Source organism: Ptiloglossa arizonensis, chromosome 2, assembly GCF_051014685.1.
Source record: "Ptiloglossa arizonensis isolate GNS036 chromosome 2, iyPtiAriz1_principal, whole genome shotgun sequence".
Lineage (NCBI taxonomy): Eukaryota > Metazoa > Arthropoda > Insecta > Hymenoptera > Colletidae > Ptiloglossa > Ptiloglossa arizonensis.
The window spans coordinates 31,208,399-31,226,309 of NC_135049.1; the positions used below are offsets into that span (position 1 = coordinate 31,208,399).

General features: G+C 37.7%; 4 protein-coding genes across 6 annotated transcripts; 2 read left to right on the forward strand and 2 right to left on the reverse strand.

Annotated features, from left to right (window-relative positions):
• Positions 1-739: 739 nt before the first annotated feature.
• LOC143154901 (nose resistant to fluoxetine protein 6-like) lies at positions 740-5,471 on the reverse strand. Its single transcript, XM_076326966.1, has 16 exons — positions 5,394-5,471; positions 5,141-5,276; positions 4,833-5,052; positions 4,511-4,687; positions 4,236-4,429; positions 3,962-4,156; positions 3,804-3,897; positions 3,432-3,726; positions 3,272-3,351; positions 3,112-3,207; positions 2,893-3,022; positions 2,172-2,346; positions 1,672-1,814; positions 1,140-1,267; positions 872-916; positions 740-770 (listed from the first exon to the last, which is right to left on the reverse strand). Exons 1-16 carry the CDS (start codon positions 5,469-5,471, stop codon positions 740-742), a joined length of 2,217 nt encoding a protein of 738 aa, XP_076183081.1.
• Positions 5,472-6,854: 1,383 nt separating this feature from the next.
• On the forward strand, positions 6,855-8,544 carry LOC143155143 (deoxynucleotidyltransferase terminal-interacting protein 2). Of its 2 annotated transcripts, XM_076327550.1 has the most exons (3): positions 6,855-7,054; positions 7,156-7,352; positions 7,449-8,544. In XM_076327550.1, exons 2-3 carry the CDS (start codon positions 7,247-7,249, stop codon positions 8,126-8,128), a joined length of 786 nt encoding a protein of 261 aa, XP_076183665.1. In that variant the 5' UTR covers positions 6,855-7,054; positions 7,156-7,246; the 3' UTR covers positions 8,129-8,544. The 2 variants fall into 2 exon arrangements, with proteins under 2 accessions (XP_076183665.1, XP_076183666.1); XM_076327551.1 differs by lacking the exon at positions 6,855-7,054 and having other exon boundaries at positions 7,095-7,352.
• LOC143155144 ((3R)-3-hydroxyacyl-CoA dehydrogenase) lies at positions 8,135-9,501 on the reverse strand. Its single transcript, XM_076327552.1, has 4 exons — positions 9,219-9,501; positions 9,026-9,142; positions 8,561-8,936; positions 8,135-8,474 (listed from the first exon to the last, which is right to left on the reverse strand). Exons 1-4 carry the CDS (start codon positions 9,247-9,249, stop codon positions 8,258-8,260), a joined length of 741 nt encoding a protein of 246 aa, XP_076183667.1. The 5' UTR covers positions 9,250-9,501; the 3' UTR covers positions 8,135-8,257.
• An 848-nt stretch (positions 9,502-10,349) lies between these two features.
• Raf (serine/threonine kinase raf oncogene) lies at positions 10,350-16,200 on the forward strand. 2 transcript variants are annotated; one of them, XM_076304303.1, is made up of 2 exons: positions 10,350-12,885; positions 12,974-13,144. In XM_076304303.1, the coding sequence occupies exons 1-2, from the start codon at positions 10,857-10,859 to the stop codon at positions 13,003-13,005; spliced, it is 2,061 nt and encodes a 686-aa protein (XP_076160418.1). In that variant the 5' UTR covers positions 10,350-10,856; the 3' UTR covers positions 13,006-13,144. The 2 variants fall into 2 exon arrangements, with proteins under 2 accessions (XP_076160418.1, XP_076160417.1); XM_076304302.1 differs by adding an exon at positions 14,473-16,200 and having other exon boundaries at positions 10,356-13,601.
• The last annotated feature ends 1,711 nt before the right edge of the window (positions 16,201-17,911 follow it).

Sequence of the window (17,911 nt, forward strand, 5' to 3'; positions counted from 1 at the left end):
GGTGCGAGGCAATGGTCGATCTTCGTGTCAAATTTGTTCATCATCGGGATCGCGTTCACTGGAAAAAATGCTGCATCATCGTTTCCGGGAACTTTCTTTTGGTACGATTGGGATATAGATATTTTAATCCTGGATTTCTCTTACGTTAGAGTCACATATTTGTTCTGTGATGTAAACGTCGTCGGAAGGTGAAACTGGTCGAAGCGAACCGAATTTCGTTTCGTGTTTTTTCTTTTTTTTCTTCTCTAGAAACAAGCGGCGAGCTTCTATCGAAGTATCCTCGAAATATAAAAATAAGATTTGAAATTACCGAGATGAAGGTCCAAGGCCAATGTTTTCTTTAGGAACAGTTCCATCGGTTTACGTTTCGTCACGGAGCCCACTATCTTCGACAACGGATACACGTGAACGTACCTACTTAACTGTACCTCGTACCTGTTCACTAATGGCTGAAATAGGTACGTTCAATTCCTACGTGAATATTAAGAAAAACAAGAATATTTATAAATGTAATGGAATCTCGGCAGAATTTTTGTTCGAAGGCTGCGTGTGTCTGAAAATATAACTGCAGCTGTCTATAAATAGAGACGAAATCTATTCGAACGAAACGATTTAATTTTAAAACTTCACGGTATGTTTATCATGAAAGAAATCGTGAATTTTAATTACGCTGCTTATGCGCAGATTAACCTATAGAAGTCTTCAAGACCGTTCAACAAGTTTTCCTTGGAGGTGTTTGTTAAATTAATCCATTATATATGCCATCATTTCTGCAAATAATCGTCCGAATTCTTTTTATCTTGGTTCTCTGCGAAGAGAAGCTCCGAAACTAGAAAGACTCCGAAACCTTAACTACAGAAACATATTATACCTGTTCGAGAAATTCTCACGGACGTTTATTTGTGGACTACCATGACTATTCAGCGGAAACTATAAAATCTCATTTTTTTTTTTCAGAGGTCTGCCTGATGTTTGAAAGAAAGCGGAATAAGAAACTGAGAACGCTCAATTCCATTACGTAGAAAAAAATGTAACGTCTCTTCGACGATCTTGTATATATATATATATATATATATTAATAAATTGTACATATCGTTGATTATAAATTAGATATAAAATTATAATTTTTATACAGTTACTTTGACTTCTTCCATCGCCTCAGGGGATGGGCTATTCTCAATAAAGACACCATGGGAGCCTCGAAGAACAAGCTGATGAACAACGCGACGGCATAGGACGCCGCTATGAACCCAAAGTACAGTATTGCCTGAAAAATCATTTTGTCTCCCTGAAAAACACTGCTCGGGTATTTTCTCCTCTCGAAGCGAGATTCATTGTGCAAGTAACTAAACAGGTGTCAACAAAGACGAAATTTTGTCTTTGTTCAAGGCGAGCAGCACTTTCTCCGCAGCAAGAGAGTGAAAGGGGAAAAAAAGAAATGAAAAGTGGAAACTAGGTGGGAGTTCGATGAGGACGGTGGGGGTAGATGGACGAGGAAATTGAGGTGAAAAGATGTACAAGTGGAAAGAGTCGAGATCTAACGGAACTTTCACAAACGAAGCGACTTCGCCCGATCGGTAACCGGGAAATTCGATTAAAATTATTTCGACGTACGGAATTGATCGTTGATAAATGATGCAAATTTAACGATCGAGAATCTGTAATACGTACTAGCAATCCGTACGTTAAGTGCATCGAGGATTCTCCGCGTAGGACCACAGCTCGCATGATCGCAGGATGCACTAAATACGCGCAATAAGTCAGCCTGGAGAGTGGATACAGGTATTTCCACGACAGTATTTTATTGACCATACCTGAAAATACAACGATCATTGATCAAAGATTGTCCAGTCGCGAACCGAAACGTTGCACGAAATTATGCACGAATTACGAAATTATGTTAAATCACATTTTCAGACGTGTAACCGCGAGATGGACTCAAAATGGTTAAAAAGTATTTACACACTTTTTTACGTATTCTCTGTTATACCTGTATCTTGGTGTTAAAATTAATCGTATAAAATGTATCGATTAAATTTCATTCGACGTCTCTGTAATCTCAACTTTAATTTTGTTAAAAATTCTAAATTTTCATTAATACTTTCTTCTGATGAAAGTAAATTCTTGAGTTCAAATTCATTGAAAAAAACGATAAGGAAGTAACTACTGACCACCGTGTCCGGTAACGCAGGCAATTAAAATCCACCCCACAGAAACCGCCCAACCAGAATGCGACAACGCTGTGTAGGCTGCGGACAAAAATGGAGTAAATGCATCTCCGTATATTCCGTATACTATAGTCAACATCGTGACGAACGAGAAGATCCAACAAGTGAACGCAACCACCTGTAATTAGAAACAGTTATGTATACATTAGTCCAGCACGAGAACATTTATCCTCGATAGAACATCAAGCATGTTCTACTAGATGATCTTCGAGGAGAAAGTGGATTACGATATACAATATATGCACCTTTTACTGCAGTCTGTTAACGCTATAATGCATGCATAACGAGTAACGATGAGTTACGTGAATTTAGAGCAATATTATTCCTAATGAATAGTATATTCTTGGAATAATTTCAGCGAATCTCTCTGTATTACCATTTAGACACGCGCAATAATAATCAGCTCGTACTTACAATAGAAACATTCACCTGAGAGTCTTTGAATGAAAACAACACTCAAAGTTGAAATATCTCGAGAACCGTCGGGCGTGGAGAAATTATTTTATACGCGAAAATTATACATTTTTGAGCTCAGTTCGAATCCGTGACCATAAATTGTACTCGGAAGTAACACCGTGCGGTGTCTCGTAGACGTCTCGTACCCGGAACACGTAAACGGATTTAAAATTCGAAACACGACTTTAGACAACCATGTAATACTCACTTTGTGAATGTTCAACTTGCAGTTGAATTTGAAGAGGTACCATCCCACGATCATCCCAAGGAGATACGGGCCGACTCTCGACCAGGGTTTGTCGTAAAGGCTGTCGTAGTGAGCGAACGGATCTTTAACACTACGTGTACTCGATTTTAGTCTTCATTCTTTACCCAAATGTTGCTTAGAATCGACAAAAAAAATTTATTCGTTAGAAAGATGTTTTACCTTGGCACGTGTTGCGTGTTCAACGTGATGATGGCCGTGGTGATCCAAGATACGATCAGAAAGAAGATCGTTACGAACGCGGCAACTGGAAGGTATCTGCAAAATACAGCGTAGAGAAATTAAGACGACACCTTTGTTGACAAAGATATTTATCGTTTACCTCACGCCAATTATGAGTATGATTATTCCAACGATGTAAAACAGTGTGTCGTTTGCTAGATACCAACTCCATATAAGACACTGTTAAAAGATCGTAAAATCGTCAATAGCGGTATCCCCTGTTGAAGTAAATTATCATCTCTATGTAAAGTTACACTTACTCGTTCATTCATATCGAAATACGTATTTATGTATAGAGCATTCCTCCACCAGAATCTTCTACAATTATCGTAATCGATCGTGTACAAGTCGATCATCGTGTTGTGGTAATACCAAGACATTGATACCTCGATAAGCCCAATAACAAGAAGATAAGGCGGAGTTAACCGAAAATATCGGTACATTACCATTCCGATGAACTGAAGGACCTGACCGCAATTACCCTTTATGATTTTCTTTTCCCTCATATTCTTCCTCGTGATCGTGCGAAAATAGAGGAACGATACCAAACATCCGCTGAAACAAAGGTCGTTGGTTTCTTCGTTGTTCGATATAACGTTACGAGAAAACTGTGAAATTTTCCACTAATATACCTAATAAAGAAGAACGTGTCTACGGCGTAAGTACCGTTGCTAATGGTTTGGTAAAGGAAGTCGGTCTCCGCGCTCGATTTAAATGTTTTATCGTCTGCGAAAAAAAACAGTGATCGCGTGTATCTGTGCACTTAAAACGTATACCGATATCCACATACCGGAAACTACGTTTATCGTGAGGCAGGTGTGAAGCAGAATAACCCATAACATGGATAGAAACCGCAAACCATGGATAGGGGCTAACGTGTCGTGGCCAACGTCGAAGCTGAACACTTTTGAAAGATTTAAGAGCAGACTGAAGGATAACAACGCTTCCGACAGAGGCTTCGGCACGCTGTCCGAATTGTTTATGTCTAAAATTAGAAAAAGTTTGAACGTTGATTAATAATAACAGGAAAAGAGAACTAAACCGTGGAGACTGCACCAAGATACCTAAAGTGCCATTGTGTTCCTTGACCGACCACAGCTTCATGATCGTGATTTCGTTAGGGCTCGAGTTTTTCATTTCTATGGACGTGTTCTCGATACTTTGGTCATTTTTCCCTGTACGTAATACGTGATATCTGAGAGCTATGTCGTAGAAAGTGCCCAGAGTGACAAAAATAAGGACCACGATGAATGTAATTCTGTAAGACGTTGTCTTTTCGTACAGCTGTCCAATCTTTCTATATATATATAATTATAACGATGTTGGAAATTCGACGTACAGTAAAATGTAGAATATAGGATCTTTCCAAAACGAATACCCCTTCGAAATGTTTCTTATGGCTTGGATCGCTATTTCCGTGGACGTGTCGTTTTCACGCTGATATTGAACAAAGTTGAAAAGTTCCCGGACGTCTCCTGTACCGCATGAATCGGGTAGACAAAGACCAAGAATGATCCTGTATGTCTGATCGACGAAAGTTGATTATTAGTAAGTAAGAATTAGGCGAGTACCTAATTCTACGGTAAGTAAGACAGTAATTAGGTCTCTCTGCGTTCGTTTATTCTATTATCGAATGTTATTTCCATTCTGGATCGACAAACGGATTTACCTCGTTTAACTCCGGACGAGGAACTTTGAGAGTAAATGAGACAGAAGTCATGCTGACCAAAAATGGCGGTAAATCCCTTTCACGTTGAGTTTTCCTGTTCTTTTGCCACTTAACGAATTGGTTTTCCATTTCACGGCACTGATCTACAAACCCTAGCCAGAACACATTGCCGGAAAACAATCCCCAGGTGTACTTGCCAGATGCGTCTACCACTAAAAAATATAAAAACTAATGTTTTTTTATTTATTCCGTATTTTCGATTTATTCGATTGGGTTAAGACAGCGTATATTTTGCAACACCCTGCACAAATTCAAAATAACGAGCCAGAATGCGCTTTGGTATCGGTGCGACTCTCAATTCCTGACGAAGCTGGATCATTTTGAAATCAGTATTCGATAAAACACAGCCCACCTCTAAAAGTTTTCTGTAGAAATTCTACAATTCAATATTACATAAATATTGGAAATGTTTCAATTCGAATAGTTTTGAAAAGAATATTATTCTTTCGCACCGAGTTTCTTCCGTAATAAAATACGATTACGTGTAGATTACGAAATAATTGTGAGATAAACTGTAGTGAAACTGTCCCTCGAACATGTACTTCCTCCATTTCTCCTTCCTCAATTTCATACCTGCTTTTGTTCGAGTTATCGACGAAAGTACATTCTAGTTCGATTCATATCTTATATCTATTGTGATGTATGTAAACGATAAAAGTATACTTTCTTATTACGTTTTTCTTGGAATGCAATTATTCACATAACGTACAATGTTCTTTGTAACCAATACTTGATAAATCTTAAAAATATAACACGGTACGTTCAACAGTTGATAAGAGAACACTTGGGAAATTTTGAATTAATTTCACCTTTTGCGTTGCATCGTTCAAAATACGTGCACAATTAAATTTGATGTAACGCGCTTCCTAATAGAGAGTTCAAAGAAAGTCTCATCCATTTACACTAAATCGGCTTAATGTACATTAATAACGTCTTACAAGCATTGTATTACCGAATAACCAGTTGCTCATACTGGAAGAAGTGTAACTTTTATGGAAACGTTAATAGATGTTTATGGTACGACGGAAATCTATCCGATTCCTGGTTGATCAACCGTTAATTGGATAGTTACAGCGCGCAACAAACATTTCTCTGTTACAGAATACGTTTTCTTCGCAAGAATTTATACCATTTCACTTTACCAGCTGTCTAAGTACTAAACAAAATTACGTAGGGTCAAATGTTATTATAATTTATACCGTTATATACCAAGATTCGATTTACTTCTATACAATATATTTAAATTAATTTAGAATCTGAAATAAATATATATATATATATATATATATATATATATATATATATATATATATATATATATATGTAGATAGTGTACTATAGTGATTTTACTTGCTTTTCAATGCCCATGGTTCTTCTGTCGAAAATCCTAGCATGTAATTCGTAAAATCTCTGTCACAATTTGTCGAAATGTTCAATGATTTGTGAGTATCACGATTCCAAAGTCTTGCCATTGTATACGGATTCCAAACATTTATAAGATCGTCCCAGTGTAATACTGACGTATTTGATCGAATCATTTTCTTCTGATCCGCGAAACTTCTCTCGGAATTATTATAATCTATTTGCAAAATACCACTGTTCGTTTTTAATTCATTGCCATCAAATTGCATTATCTGTTTACTCAATTTCAAACCGCTCACAGACCAACATGTAAATAACAAAAACAATAAATGTTGGACGCGCATTTTTAATTTCTTAACAAATTAAGCTTTTTGTTGTCCTTTAATTACTTTATGAACATTTATACATATTTAAGTAACAAAATTTAATTTTACGCAAAATTATCAATTTAAATATAAAATTGTATGAAAAAGAATTCCTTTTTTTTTTAAATCAAAACTTTAAAAAGACCGGGATGTTTTCAAACACTGAACTTTGCACAACTTGTTTGACTATCGAAAGTGAAATATCATAGGCGTTGGTCTAATAGTTACTGTTACTATCTGACCAAGTGCATGGTCAGATATACTGTACCTATCACCTCCCACTTTACTAGTTTAATACTCTCATAATACATACTACTTCGATTTCACATACTATAAACTGATTTTTATATCGTTTTCAATTGAAATGTATCGTCTCATTTTTCTTCCTGTTTCAATTGTCGGCGCCTAACAGGAGAGTTTAAATAGTGTAGGTGATGCTGTAGACATATGTTTCGTTTTGTATTTCAATAATTAACAAATATTCTATTGTAAATCAAATTGTTCAATAGCTAATCGTTTTTTACTTAGGAAGGGAATAAAGCCGAAGTAATCAGCCTGTGGAACATAACCAAATTGGGCACGTGTGAAAAATGTTGGAAACGTAAACAGTCAATGACTGATGACAACAATGGATATAATAATTGATACGAAAGGTGATGCGGAGTTAGTAACAAAAGATCGTTTAGTAGAAAGCGATGATGATGATTTAGACTTCGAAAATACTGGTAATTAAATCTCTCTTTTATCGTGATGTTTATCGAGGTTAGAAATATTTTACAATTTATTATATTTCTTATTACATTTATACATTAATTTATCAGGTACATCAACGTTGAATTTCTTTAAAGTTGAGGAAGATCTAATTGAAAATGATGTACCAAAAAGAGTACATAGAGATGCAATTAAAGATATTGATCTCGAGGAATTTGAAAAAGACATGGGTTGGATAAATGGTCCACAAAAGGAACAAGAAGATAAAGCTTATTCAACTGTAACTCTTTTAGCACAAGGATTAACAACAGTAGACAAAGCACTTCAGAAAAGTGTTATAAAACCTGGTTTCGAACAGTTAGAGTCTGTACCTCCTTATGAAGAAAGTAAAAGACTTTTGCAAACTGAAAGACGTAAAGAGCGTGCTAAGACCAAAGGCAAAGATTGGTTTAACATGAATCCCCCTGAAATGACACCAGAGATTAAGCACGATCTTGAAATCCTACAAATGAGATCGGCATTAGATCCAAAACATTTCTATAAGAAGAACGATTTAAAGGTTCTCCCAAAATACTTTCAGATTGGTAAGGTTATCGATTCACCAGTGGATTATTATTCAGGTCGTCTCACAAAAAAAGAACGCAAAACAACAATTGTGGACGAACTCATGGCTGATGCTGAATTTTCTAAATATAATAAACGCAAATATAAGCAAATCATTGATGAAAAGAAGAAATTGCATCATAAAGCTTATAAGCATGCAAGGAAACTCAAAGGAAAGAAAAAGTGATGTATTTAATACAAAAATATTTTATTCAAATAATTAATAAAATTTGTGACATTTTAATTATAATTATTCATATTGACTATATATTTAATATTTAATTACAAAAATATGTATTTTTATCAAGAAAATATCTCAATGAAATCCACCTGTAATATCGATAGAGGCACCATTGACATAAGAACTTTCGCTAGATGCTAAAAATGTTATAACTTGTGCTACTTCTTCTGGTGTCCCCATTCGACGAAGGGGTATTCTTTTCACCATCATCTGTTTTACCTTCTCAGGTACAACATCTGTCATAGGAGTTTGTATAAAACCTGGTAGTACTGTATTAACACGAATCCCAAATCTGTAATTAAGGTACACATTTAATAGCATTGTCAACTTCTAATATCACAATATAAAATATTTAATGGTTATTATTGTAACACTTACTGTCCAAATTCTAAAGAAGCTGTTTTTGAAAGAGCTTCTACACCAGCTTTTGATGCTGCGTAATTAGCTGAACCTATATTTCCTATTTTGCCAACAAGAGAACCCACATTAACAATTGAACTTCCATTATTTATATTTGCATCAATCATATTTTTCACTGCAGTTTGCATAACAAAGAATGTTCCTTTTAAGTTTACATCAAATACTTGATCAAATTCATGTTCACCAAGTTTTAATATAAATTCATCACGAGTAATGCCTGCAGAATTAATTATAATAGTGGGTGGAGTTGAATATGTAATTATTGCATTATGAAATGCTTCTGTAACATTAGATAGATCTGAGACTTCCAACTGTAGTGCTAAATGTTTGGAACCTGTATATAAAGAATTATATTCAATTTAACATAATATATAATCTTTGATTAAAGTTCATAGCAAACATTAATAACTTTTTATATTTAACCTTTTAAAGATTCGATAGTTTGTTGAGCTGTCTTTAAATTTCGGTCTGCAGCAATAACGTTGGTTCCTCGACTTGCTAAAATACGGCATACTTCTCTACCTATACCACTTCCAGCACCTACAGTTGAAACAAACTTATGCATAATATATCTCAGTCTTTTGTTTTGCTTTTTTTATTTTTGTAAAATACACACCTGTTACAAAAGCTAGTTTACCAGCTACCATGTCTAATTCGTATGAGAAAACGATCGGTAAATAAAAAGTTATCCACGGTTATGGGATCCGTGTTGATTTGATCGGATACATTGATATGTAAACAAGTACATTACGTAACAAAAAGTCGGTAGGTATTGAGGAAATCAATTTTGCCGATTTATGAGCCATCTTTGATGATTGAAAATTGAAAACTTCAATTCTTTTTTTTAACCACTGTCGGATTTACGCGTAGTAAGTACATACGCGAGCATTGGACCAATTAGAATGAATCTCTGTTGCCTAGGAAACCATACCATATGCTGTTGACGTCAAAGCACGTCTGCAGTGACGTCAGAAACGCAACACGAGTAGGTACCTATGTTTACAGAAAAATGGAACTTATATTATAATCCTACCTTAAACGATCGTTTTTCGATGGGGATACAAACAGACCTCTCGACCTTCCGTTTTAAACAATAAAAAAGTGTAAAGTAGAGTCATCGAAGTGTGTCGATTAAAAATATAGGAGCTATGTATAGAAAATACCAAAACAATGCAAAAGAACAAGTTAAAATACGTAATGAGTTTCTAATCTGATAAAATTTACAAAACTTTAATGGGGGTCAGCACAAACTGTAAAGTGCACCCTTTCTTTTTCTCCAAGAACTGCATTAAAGATGAAATCAACTATTGGTGTTTCATAAAATTGTTTTACTGTATCGAAATGTATACGTGTCTAGTTGTTAAATATTTAAAATTTAGAAGATTACCATTACAAAGTGGATACGTCGAATCTGGTAATAGTGCTTAACATTTGAGTCGAATGTAATTGTGTGTGTTTAAACTAAGTAAAAGAAACTCGATTTATCCTGAATCAGTGATCAAAAGCTCTTAATGTCAGATTTCTGCATGTAAAAGCATTAAAATTACGTATTTTTACGAGTCGTTTCAGATATAAAACGACATGCAACGAAATCTTAAGGGGACAAGAAATTGGAAAAGAAGGGAGTGACGTTATCGCAAAAGGATCACAAAAGGTCCGTGCGAGCGAACAGGTAGAATTCAAACGAAGGAAGAGGAAGAAAATCAGTGGGAGGGGGCGGAACGGTTGGCAGCACCGGCGCTCCAAGAAACATAGCCCCGCGCCTCTGTCCTCAGTCCCGCATCGCTCGTGCCAGTTTTCTTTCGGAAGGGCTCCAGAGAAGAAGGTTCTGGGGGGGGTTAGGCAGGAGATCAAAACGGAAAAATTTTGTGCCTGATTACAGGGTCGATCGTGTTCGAAACAAGACAATACCAAACAGGTTGATGCGTGGAAATTCGATGGGTGAGAGAACTGAGGAAAGACGGCGTATGCTGTGAAGTCGCGCATCAGAAAGTAGGTTCGATTCGACGAGCGTAAGAAGAAGTAAGAAGGAGGTAGGAGAGAGGTGGAGCGTATATAGAGGAAAGTGGAAGAAAAAAAAGAGGTGTGCGAGGACGCGTTCGTGAGTCGCGTGAGAGTTGAGGCGACGGCGGCGTGGTGAAAGCCGCGGTGAACCAGAGAAAAAAATTCGGCGGTAACCGGTAGCACCGAGGCTACCAAGGTGTTCCGGAGTGCAGCAGCAGCGGCCCAGGATGCTGCCCAACGGAGCAAGAAGATGGCCGTGATCGGCGAGCAGAGGTATTACACGGTGGTCCGTGCGAACGCGTACACGGAGTTCTCGTGTCGTAGGTTCGAGGCAGCGATAGCCAGATTGCCGTCCTCCTCGTCCTCGACGTTGTCTTCTCATCGCCGACGACAGAGGAAAAAACCACCGCATTCACCTATACGATTAGCCATGTCCTCTTCACGGGGTAGTGGTCCGGATTCGGGAGATCTTAGCGATTACGAGGACGGTTACCTGGATACGGATCCTCTGAGGTACGAACTGAGAAATATACAAAATGTGATACATGTTACTCGTCAAAACATTGATGCTCTGAACAACCGGTTTGCTGGATTTCAACATCCACCCTCGATATACTTGAACGAATATCAGGAGTTAACCAGTAAGTTACACGATCTAGAATCCAAGGAACAGAAGCTCAATGAACTCTTGAATGCGAGTCGAGTATCTGGCAGTGCTTCCACGTCCGAGAGCGAATCCCGTGAAGTTAATGCAACCAGTAGAGGTCAAAGGACACCAATGAGGTCTTTGCTCAGGGCTTATTTACCTAATCAACAGCGTACAAGTGTGCAAGTTCGTGAAGGACTATCACTAAGAGATGCGCTTGCCAAAGCAATGAAATTAAGAAATTTGACCACTGAAATGTGCGTGGTATATATTTTGGGTGTAGATAACTCCAAGTATCTTACATCTTGGGACACGGATATCTCTTTATTGGATTGTGACGAAATATCTGTGGAAATTTTGGACAAGTTTCCCATAACTACTTCCATTTCGCATAACTTTGTCCGCAAAACTTTCTTTTCCTTGGCGTTCTGTGAGTGCTGTAGGAAACTGCTCTTTCAGGGATTCTATTGTAGAACGTGCAATTATCGTTTTCATCAAAGGTGCGCAGGTGGTGTACCGGCCTTGTGTCATCAAGTACGCATGCAAGATGCTTACTATCAAGCATTGCTGGCACATAATCCTGAAAGTACTGCTGGGATTTTGCAACTTCCTTCTGGTTATGGTTTAAGCAGAAGTATGTCACCATCTTTGGCTCCTTCGAGAAATCAGAGGCATCCACGTTCCTTGGGACAACAAGATCGTTCTAGTTCTGCACCTAACGTTTGTTTCAATATGGTCAAACCAAGTGGAGATGCTGCTAATTTAGATGAATATAGTAGGTCTCAGAGTTTAGGTCGTCCTGTTGGTATCACTCAAAGTGCAGTATCTCCTGGTAGTAGCCCAACAAAGCATAGTCAGTCAACACAGGCTAGTCCTACCAGTACTTTAAGGCCAAAACGACCAAGAGCAAGATCAGCTGACGAATCGTCTAAAAACTTGCTGGCACCCAGAGAATCCATAGAAGATTGGGAAATTCCAGCAGACGAAATTTTAATTGGAGCTCGTATTGGATCAGGCTCTTTTGGAACGGTATATAAAGCTCATTGGCACGGCCCTGTAGCTGTAAAGATGCTTAACGTTAAGATACCTACTGCTGCTCAGTTACAAGCATTTAAAAATGAAGTTGCAGTTTTACGTAAAACACGGCACGTAAATATTCTTCTGTTCATGGGATGCGTTAGCAAACCACAACTTGCAATTGTTACTCAGTGGTGTGAAGGATCTTCATTGTACAAACATTTACACGTATTTGAAACAAAGTTTGATTTATTCACATTGATAGAAATTGGAAGGCAAACTGCACAGGGTATGGACTACCTACATGCAAAGAATATCATTCACCGGGATCTAAAAAGTAATAATATATTTCTGCACGATGATCTCACCGTCAAAATTGGTGATTTTGGCTTGGCCACGGCAAAGACCAGGTGGTCTGGTTCTCAGCAGTTCCATCAACCAACTGGATCTATTCTGTGGATGGCACCCGAAGTGATAAGAATGCAAGAAGAAAATCCATACAGTTTTCAATCCGATGTTTATGCATTTGGCGTTGTTTTATTTGAATTGTTAGCTAGTCAGTTACCATATTCGCATATTAATAACAAGGATCAAATATTATTTATGGTTGGACGTGGTAATTTGTGTCCTGATTTGAATAAATTACGTTCAGATACCCCAAAAGCATTGAAGAGACTGACAGAAGATTGCATCAAATTTTCCAGGGAAGAGAGACCAATATTTCGCCAGATCTTAGCAAATTTAGAGGGTCTTTCACGAGGATTACCTAAAATTACAAGATCAGCATCTGAACCAAACTTAAACAGGACGCAGCTACAATCAGATGATTTTGTATACACCTGTGCTTCGCCAAAAACTCCAGTGAATTTCCAATTTGGAGCATTTTCCTTTTATCCTTCTGGGGGAAACATATAAAAATATCACCCGAAGCAATGAGTCTGATACAATTTGCGTAAATTAAATATTTAAAGGATTTCAAGAAAAAAATATCATAATACACTTAGCTACGAACAATCTACGTAATTCTTTCCAACTACACTTTGACTGTGTTGCAACTGTTTGCTCGATGTAGAATGTGATTATAAAATACTTAATGCAAGTAAGACAGAAGGAACAGAAATTCATCTTACGAATTGCTGTACACGATGTATCTCATGGCAAGAACGTGTAGCTTTTATCTTTACATACTTATTATCTACACGAGGAGTTTTTATTTGATGAATTGTATCGCTCGTGTATAAACACATATTCATAAACATGTATATACACGTGCGCGTTGATGTAGAAATCTGTTCCCTTTTGTGGAATCCTTATGAAGGATGTAAAAATAAAGTAAGTAGTAGATGTAACGGCATTTAATTCGCGTGGGCCGTCATTTGTTTGTGAAGTATTTTTGCAAAGACCGAAGTGATTTTTGTACCTACTTCCTTCATGTATCGCCTTGAATATGCTCACATACGAATTGTTCCTTTATGTAACTTATAATTTATAATCTAATATTAAAGTGTAAATAAGTTTCATTGAATTTATCTAAAATCTATATATGTTTTACAACAATTACCTCCCTTTTATTTTGTTAGTAATTCCTTTCATATTAATTATGTCCGACTGATTCTTTTTTACACAACTGTTTCCACGAAGTAAACAAAAATTCTTTTGGTTCAGGGGTACCAAACGCTCTCATTTTATTAAATCATAACAAATGAAAGTGAAAGTTAAATAACAAGTGATGTGCATACTTAGTCTTCGTCTTCAAGACTATCAATAATATAAACTGTATTATAAGAATCATTTGCGAGTCATTTGTTTTGGCTTACAGTAATTTGAGGCATTGTCGCAAATCAAGGCCTAAGTCTGTTTAATTCTTATCGACGAAAGTAACGATTATCGCGTTACAACTTAACGAAAACGAAAAAGAAAGATCGAACTTTAACGTAGAATACATCGACGATATTATCAAACTAATTTCCATCATATCCTAACTTTATAGTCGACTTATTGTTCCTCGCATTTTGATATTTATTAATCTTTACCGTTACCTTTTGTAAGTTCTTTTTCACCGGTTCGAACTCGCGATGCAGGAAGGGGCGCGAACTTCACTTCGATATCGATCGATTACAAAGTACATATTCGTTACGTAGCATCGAAGACTTGATTTACACGTGGCGACTTGAGCTTTTGTCATGACTAAAACGTGTTTCAGGTAGCGGCCCGATGAGCAGTAAACACAAATACAGAGGAAACGTGCGCGGTCCATGAGCGTAATCAGTTTTACGGTGAGAAAAAGAATTTATAGGAAGATAAAGCTCGTGTCATTGATTCTCGCGGGTGTTACGGATCGAACGTTGACGCTGCTCGTCGACCGTGGCGCGTTTCCTGAGTGTGAAAAAAGGCCTAACAGCAAATCTTCGAAATTCGCTAGTTAGAAACGAGTGATCTTATTTCTAAAGCATCACGTGGCATCTCCTGTTTTATTATTTATTTATTTATGCGTAATCCTCAGTGTGACGAACTGTGACCGAAGCAGGAAAAACCTATGAAAGAAAAAAAAAAGAAACGAAATAACAACCGACAGGTTTTGACAGCTCATTGAGAGCGCGCGCGATAGCGGTATGTATAGGGGAAACGGTGCGAACTCGAGAATCGTAGAAGAGCGTTCGAGCGTGCGAAAAAAAAAAATGAAAGAAACGGTGCGACAAGCGCGTTAACCGGTCTAAAGTAACGTGCTCGTCGTCCTTAACGACACTCTCTCGTAATAAATAGCTAACCGTGATAAGTAATTGTCGATTGTTACAAGAATATCATAAGATATTTAAAAAAACAAAAAAAAACAAAAAAAAGAAATATACGAAAGAAAGGAGGATGTTGCGAAGGCGCACGGGATAGTTCTTAGTTGTTTTCCAAGATCAATTCGTAGTGCGATATTTACGGGCACGGAAAAGTCATCGAAAGAAACTAATAGTAGCTTTGAAATGTACTACAATTGCATTATATAATGTAGAAGCCGACAATCTATTTCTGCGCTCTTGCGTTCACATTTTTAATCGTTTACTCTATCACGATACGCATCTTTTACCGATAGGTCTCTACAAGTGTCATTGCCCTTAACCAGTGACGTGAAATATATTTCTTTTTCGGAATACACGTATTTTCATTTTTCTCGCGTTCGTTGCGGGGAGCCAATCAACAACATGGTACGAGTTGATCGCGACACTGGACGTTTGTTGAGAACTGATCGAAAACTCTCGAATTTTTGAGTTAAGCCATCACCGCGTCAGCAGTTAAGGGACAAGACTCCACGGAGGAAGAGAGAACTCGCAATCTTCGCGCCCTTCGTCCTTCGCGATCGATCTTCCTGTACGTCGTTGTCAACACTCTAGAATGTTATTTTCTCGGAAGACATTCCTCTGTACATTGCTTCGATGTATGTATATCGTACACATAAAAAGGTTTTCGTGCGATTGCGTGAGATCGAGCGCGTTTTTGTGTCGACCTTGAACATCGATGAACGGATATATTCTGGCAAAGCATAATCACGTCGGGGCGAAACAAGACTATATGAACATACATTGTTAACCGTTGTTGAATTGTACGTGTTAGAGGGAACCATCGAGCACTGGATCCATTTCTCGCGAATTCTGTCATGAATTTCAAAACAGGTCCGACACAAAAAGCGATCGGGCAAAATTTTTCGTTTGATCGACAGACGTCGCGTCGTGTTACCGTAATAGGATTTCGGCTTCGTTTTGATTGAATCGCGCTGAAGCTGCTGACAACTGAAACGCGTGTCTTGTAACGAGATAGCGTGGGCTGAGATTGGAGATACTTAATTCAATCGATCGCGACGACCGATTGATCATTGTATTCAACCCAAAAAAAAAAGAAAAAAAAATGAAACAAAAATAAAAAAAATTGACTCTTCATGTAACAACGAGTCTCGTTCTTCCTCTATTACAATTTACACACCGTTAAGCGTACTCGCGAGTTCGAAAACCATTTGTAATCTTTATTGTTGTTTTTCTTGTAAACGACACACCATTGGTCGTTTCCAATCATTTTATCGCAGGAGCTTTGCACCGTGTACTCGGAAGTAAAGTATATTGAACGCAATAAGTGGTCGTTTCGTGCAATCCAGAATTTCGATTAATAATACTCGATTAAAGTTTATCCGTGTCGCGCGATCCGCATTAAAAGTCGAGAGAACTTGTCGTTCGTTTCACTTGAAGTCGTATCTTGATTCTGCGAGTAACGTGGTAAAAATACAGCGAGTTTAATAAAGTTTCAATCGAAGGCTCGAACAATCTTCAAAATTGCATTTCAATATCGACGAGAATCGATTACTGTTGTTACGAGCGGCGCTTAAATGTCATTATTTGAATCGAAATATATTAATTCAAGGATCACTTGAAAGAAATCAAAGGGTATCGCTGTCCTAGATTCGCTCTTTTATAATATAGTGCCCGATGTTCTTAATTCGAGAGACGATACGCATATATCGCCTAATTGCATTCCGATAAAGTATTAGACTAAGTTTAAATATCATCGAGACTCGTTAGCATATTCGATACAAAGGTATTGCGTAGACGTGTTGTCGCGTCGAACGAATCGAACGTTGGAATTGGAGGCGCATACGTTTCCTCGATAATCTTCTTAAACAAAATTAACCGAGTATGGACAAGCTGTTTTCTTTCGACATCTGCACTCCATCATTTTAATTTGACATTCCGATACGAGTGTAACGTCATATATTTGTCGAACATTTGCGTACGACTTTGAAGAATAGATGTACAATTGACGTAATTACGAATTATTGAACATCATGGTATATCTCAATTTACACTGGAAACGTCAGTGGTAAGGTAGATAATAAATATCGTTTAATCCGGTGGGTACGCGCGTACTATTACAGCGATGACAGCGCCTAGTACGATCACGAAAACGAAGAATCCCCGCCAGAAGGTCGTGACATCGTAGAACACTGGTAATCCTCGCCGAGATTCTCTCGCTCCTCTTCCCTTTACGCCACCCTCGAAACCTAATCCATATATGAATCCCGGATTAACTCCTCCGAAATAGTCGCATTTTCGTCAAATGTATCAGGTCATCGTCATAGAAAATTCTGTTATCCTAGTTTTTGTTTCTTAACGATTAATCGTAATATTTCAGATAAGCGCGATAAATACATTTTGTAACGAAGGGAGAAAACAACTTATGAAAAAGAAAAACAGAATCTACTCGCTAAAAAAATAGTGTTCGCGGCCAATGGTTCGAAGTGTACAATTTATTTTCAATTAATTCGCAAACGATAAGCAACTTAAAACCCGTCCGTTTCTTTAAAGATAGTGTAATTGATACCAAGAATGATCTAGAGTCTAGATACGTGAGTGGAAGTGAATGCACCCCCGCAAAGAGATATAGTTCATCGTAAACACGATGTATGTGTGCGCACAATAGAACGTAGTGTTGGACATACATAGGGACCTAACACGCACTTACGTTTAGGTTAAATCAACGCCATGAGTACGTGAGTACTTGCTGGCTCGAATATATATATACACATTCGTGGGATGTACGGAGGGAGCGCGCATGCGCAAATCCAGCTGGCGCCTCGACCGGCTGAATAGTCGATGCTGGAACCTCGG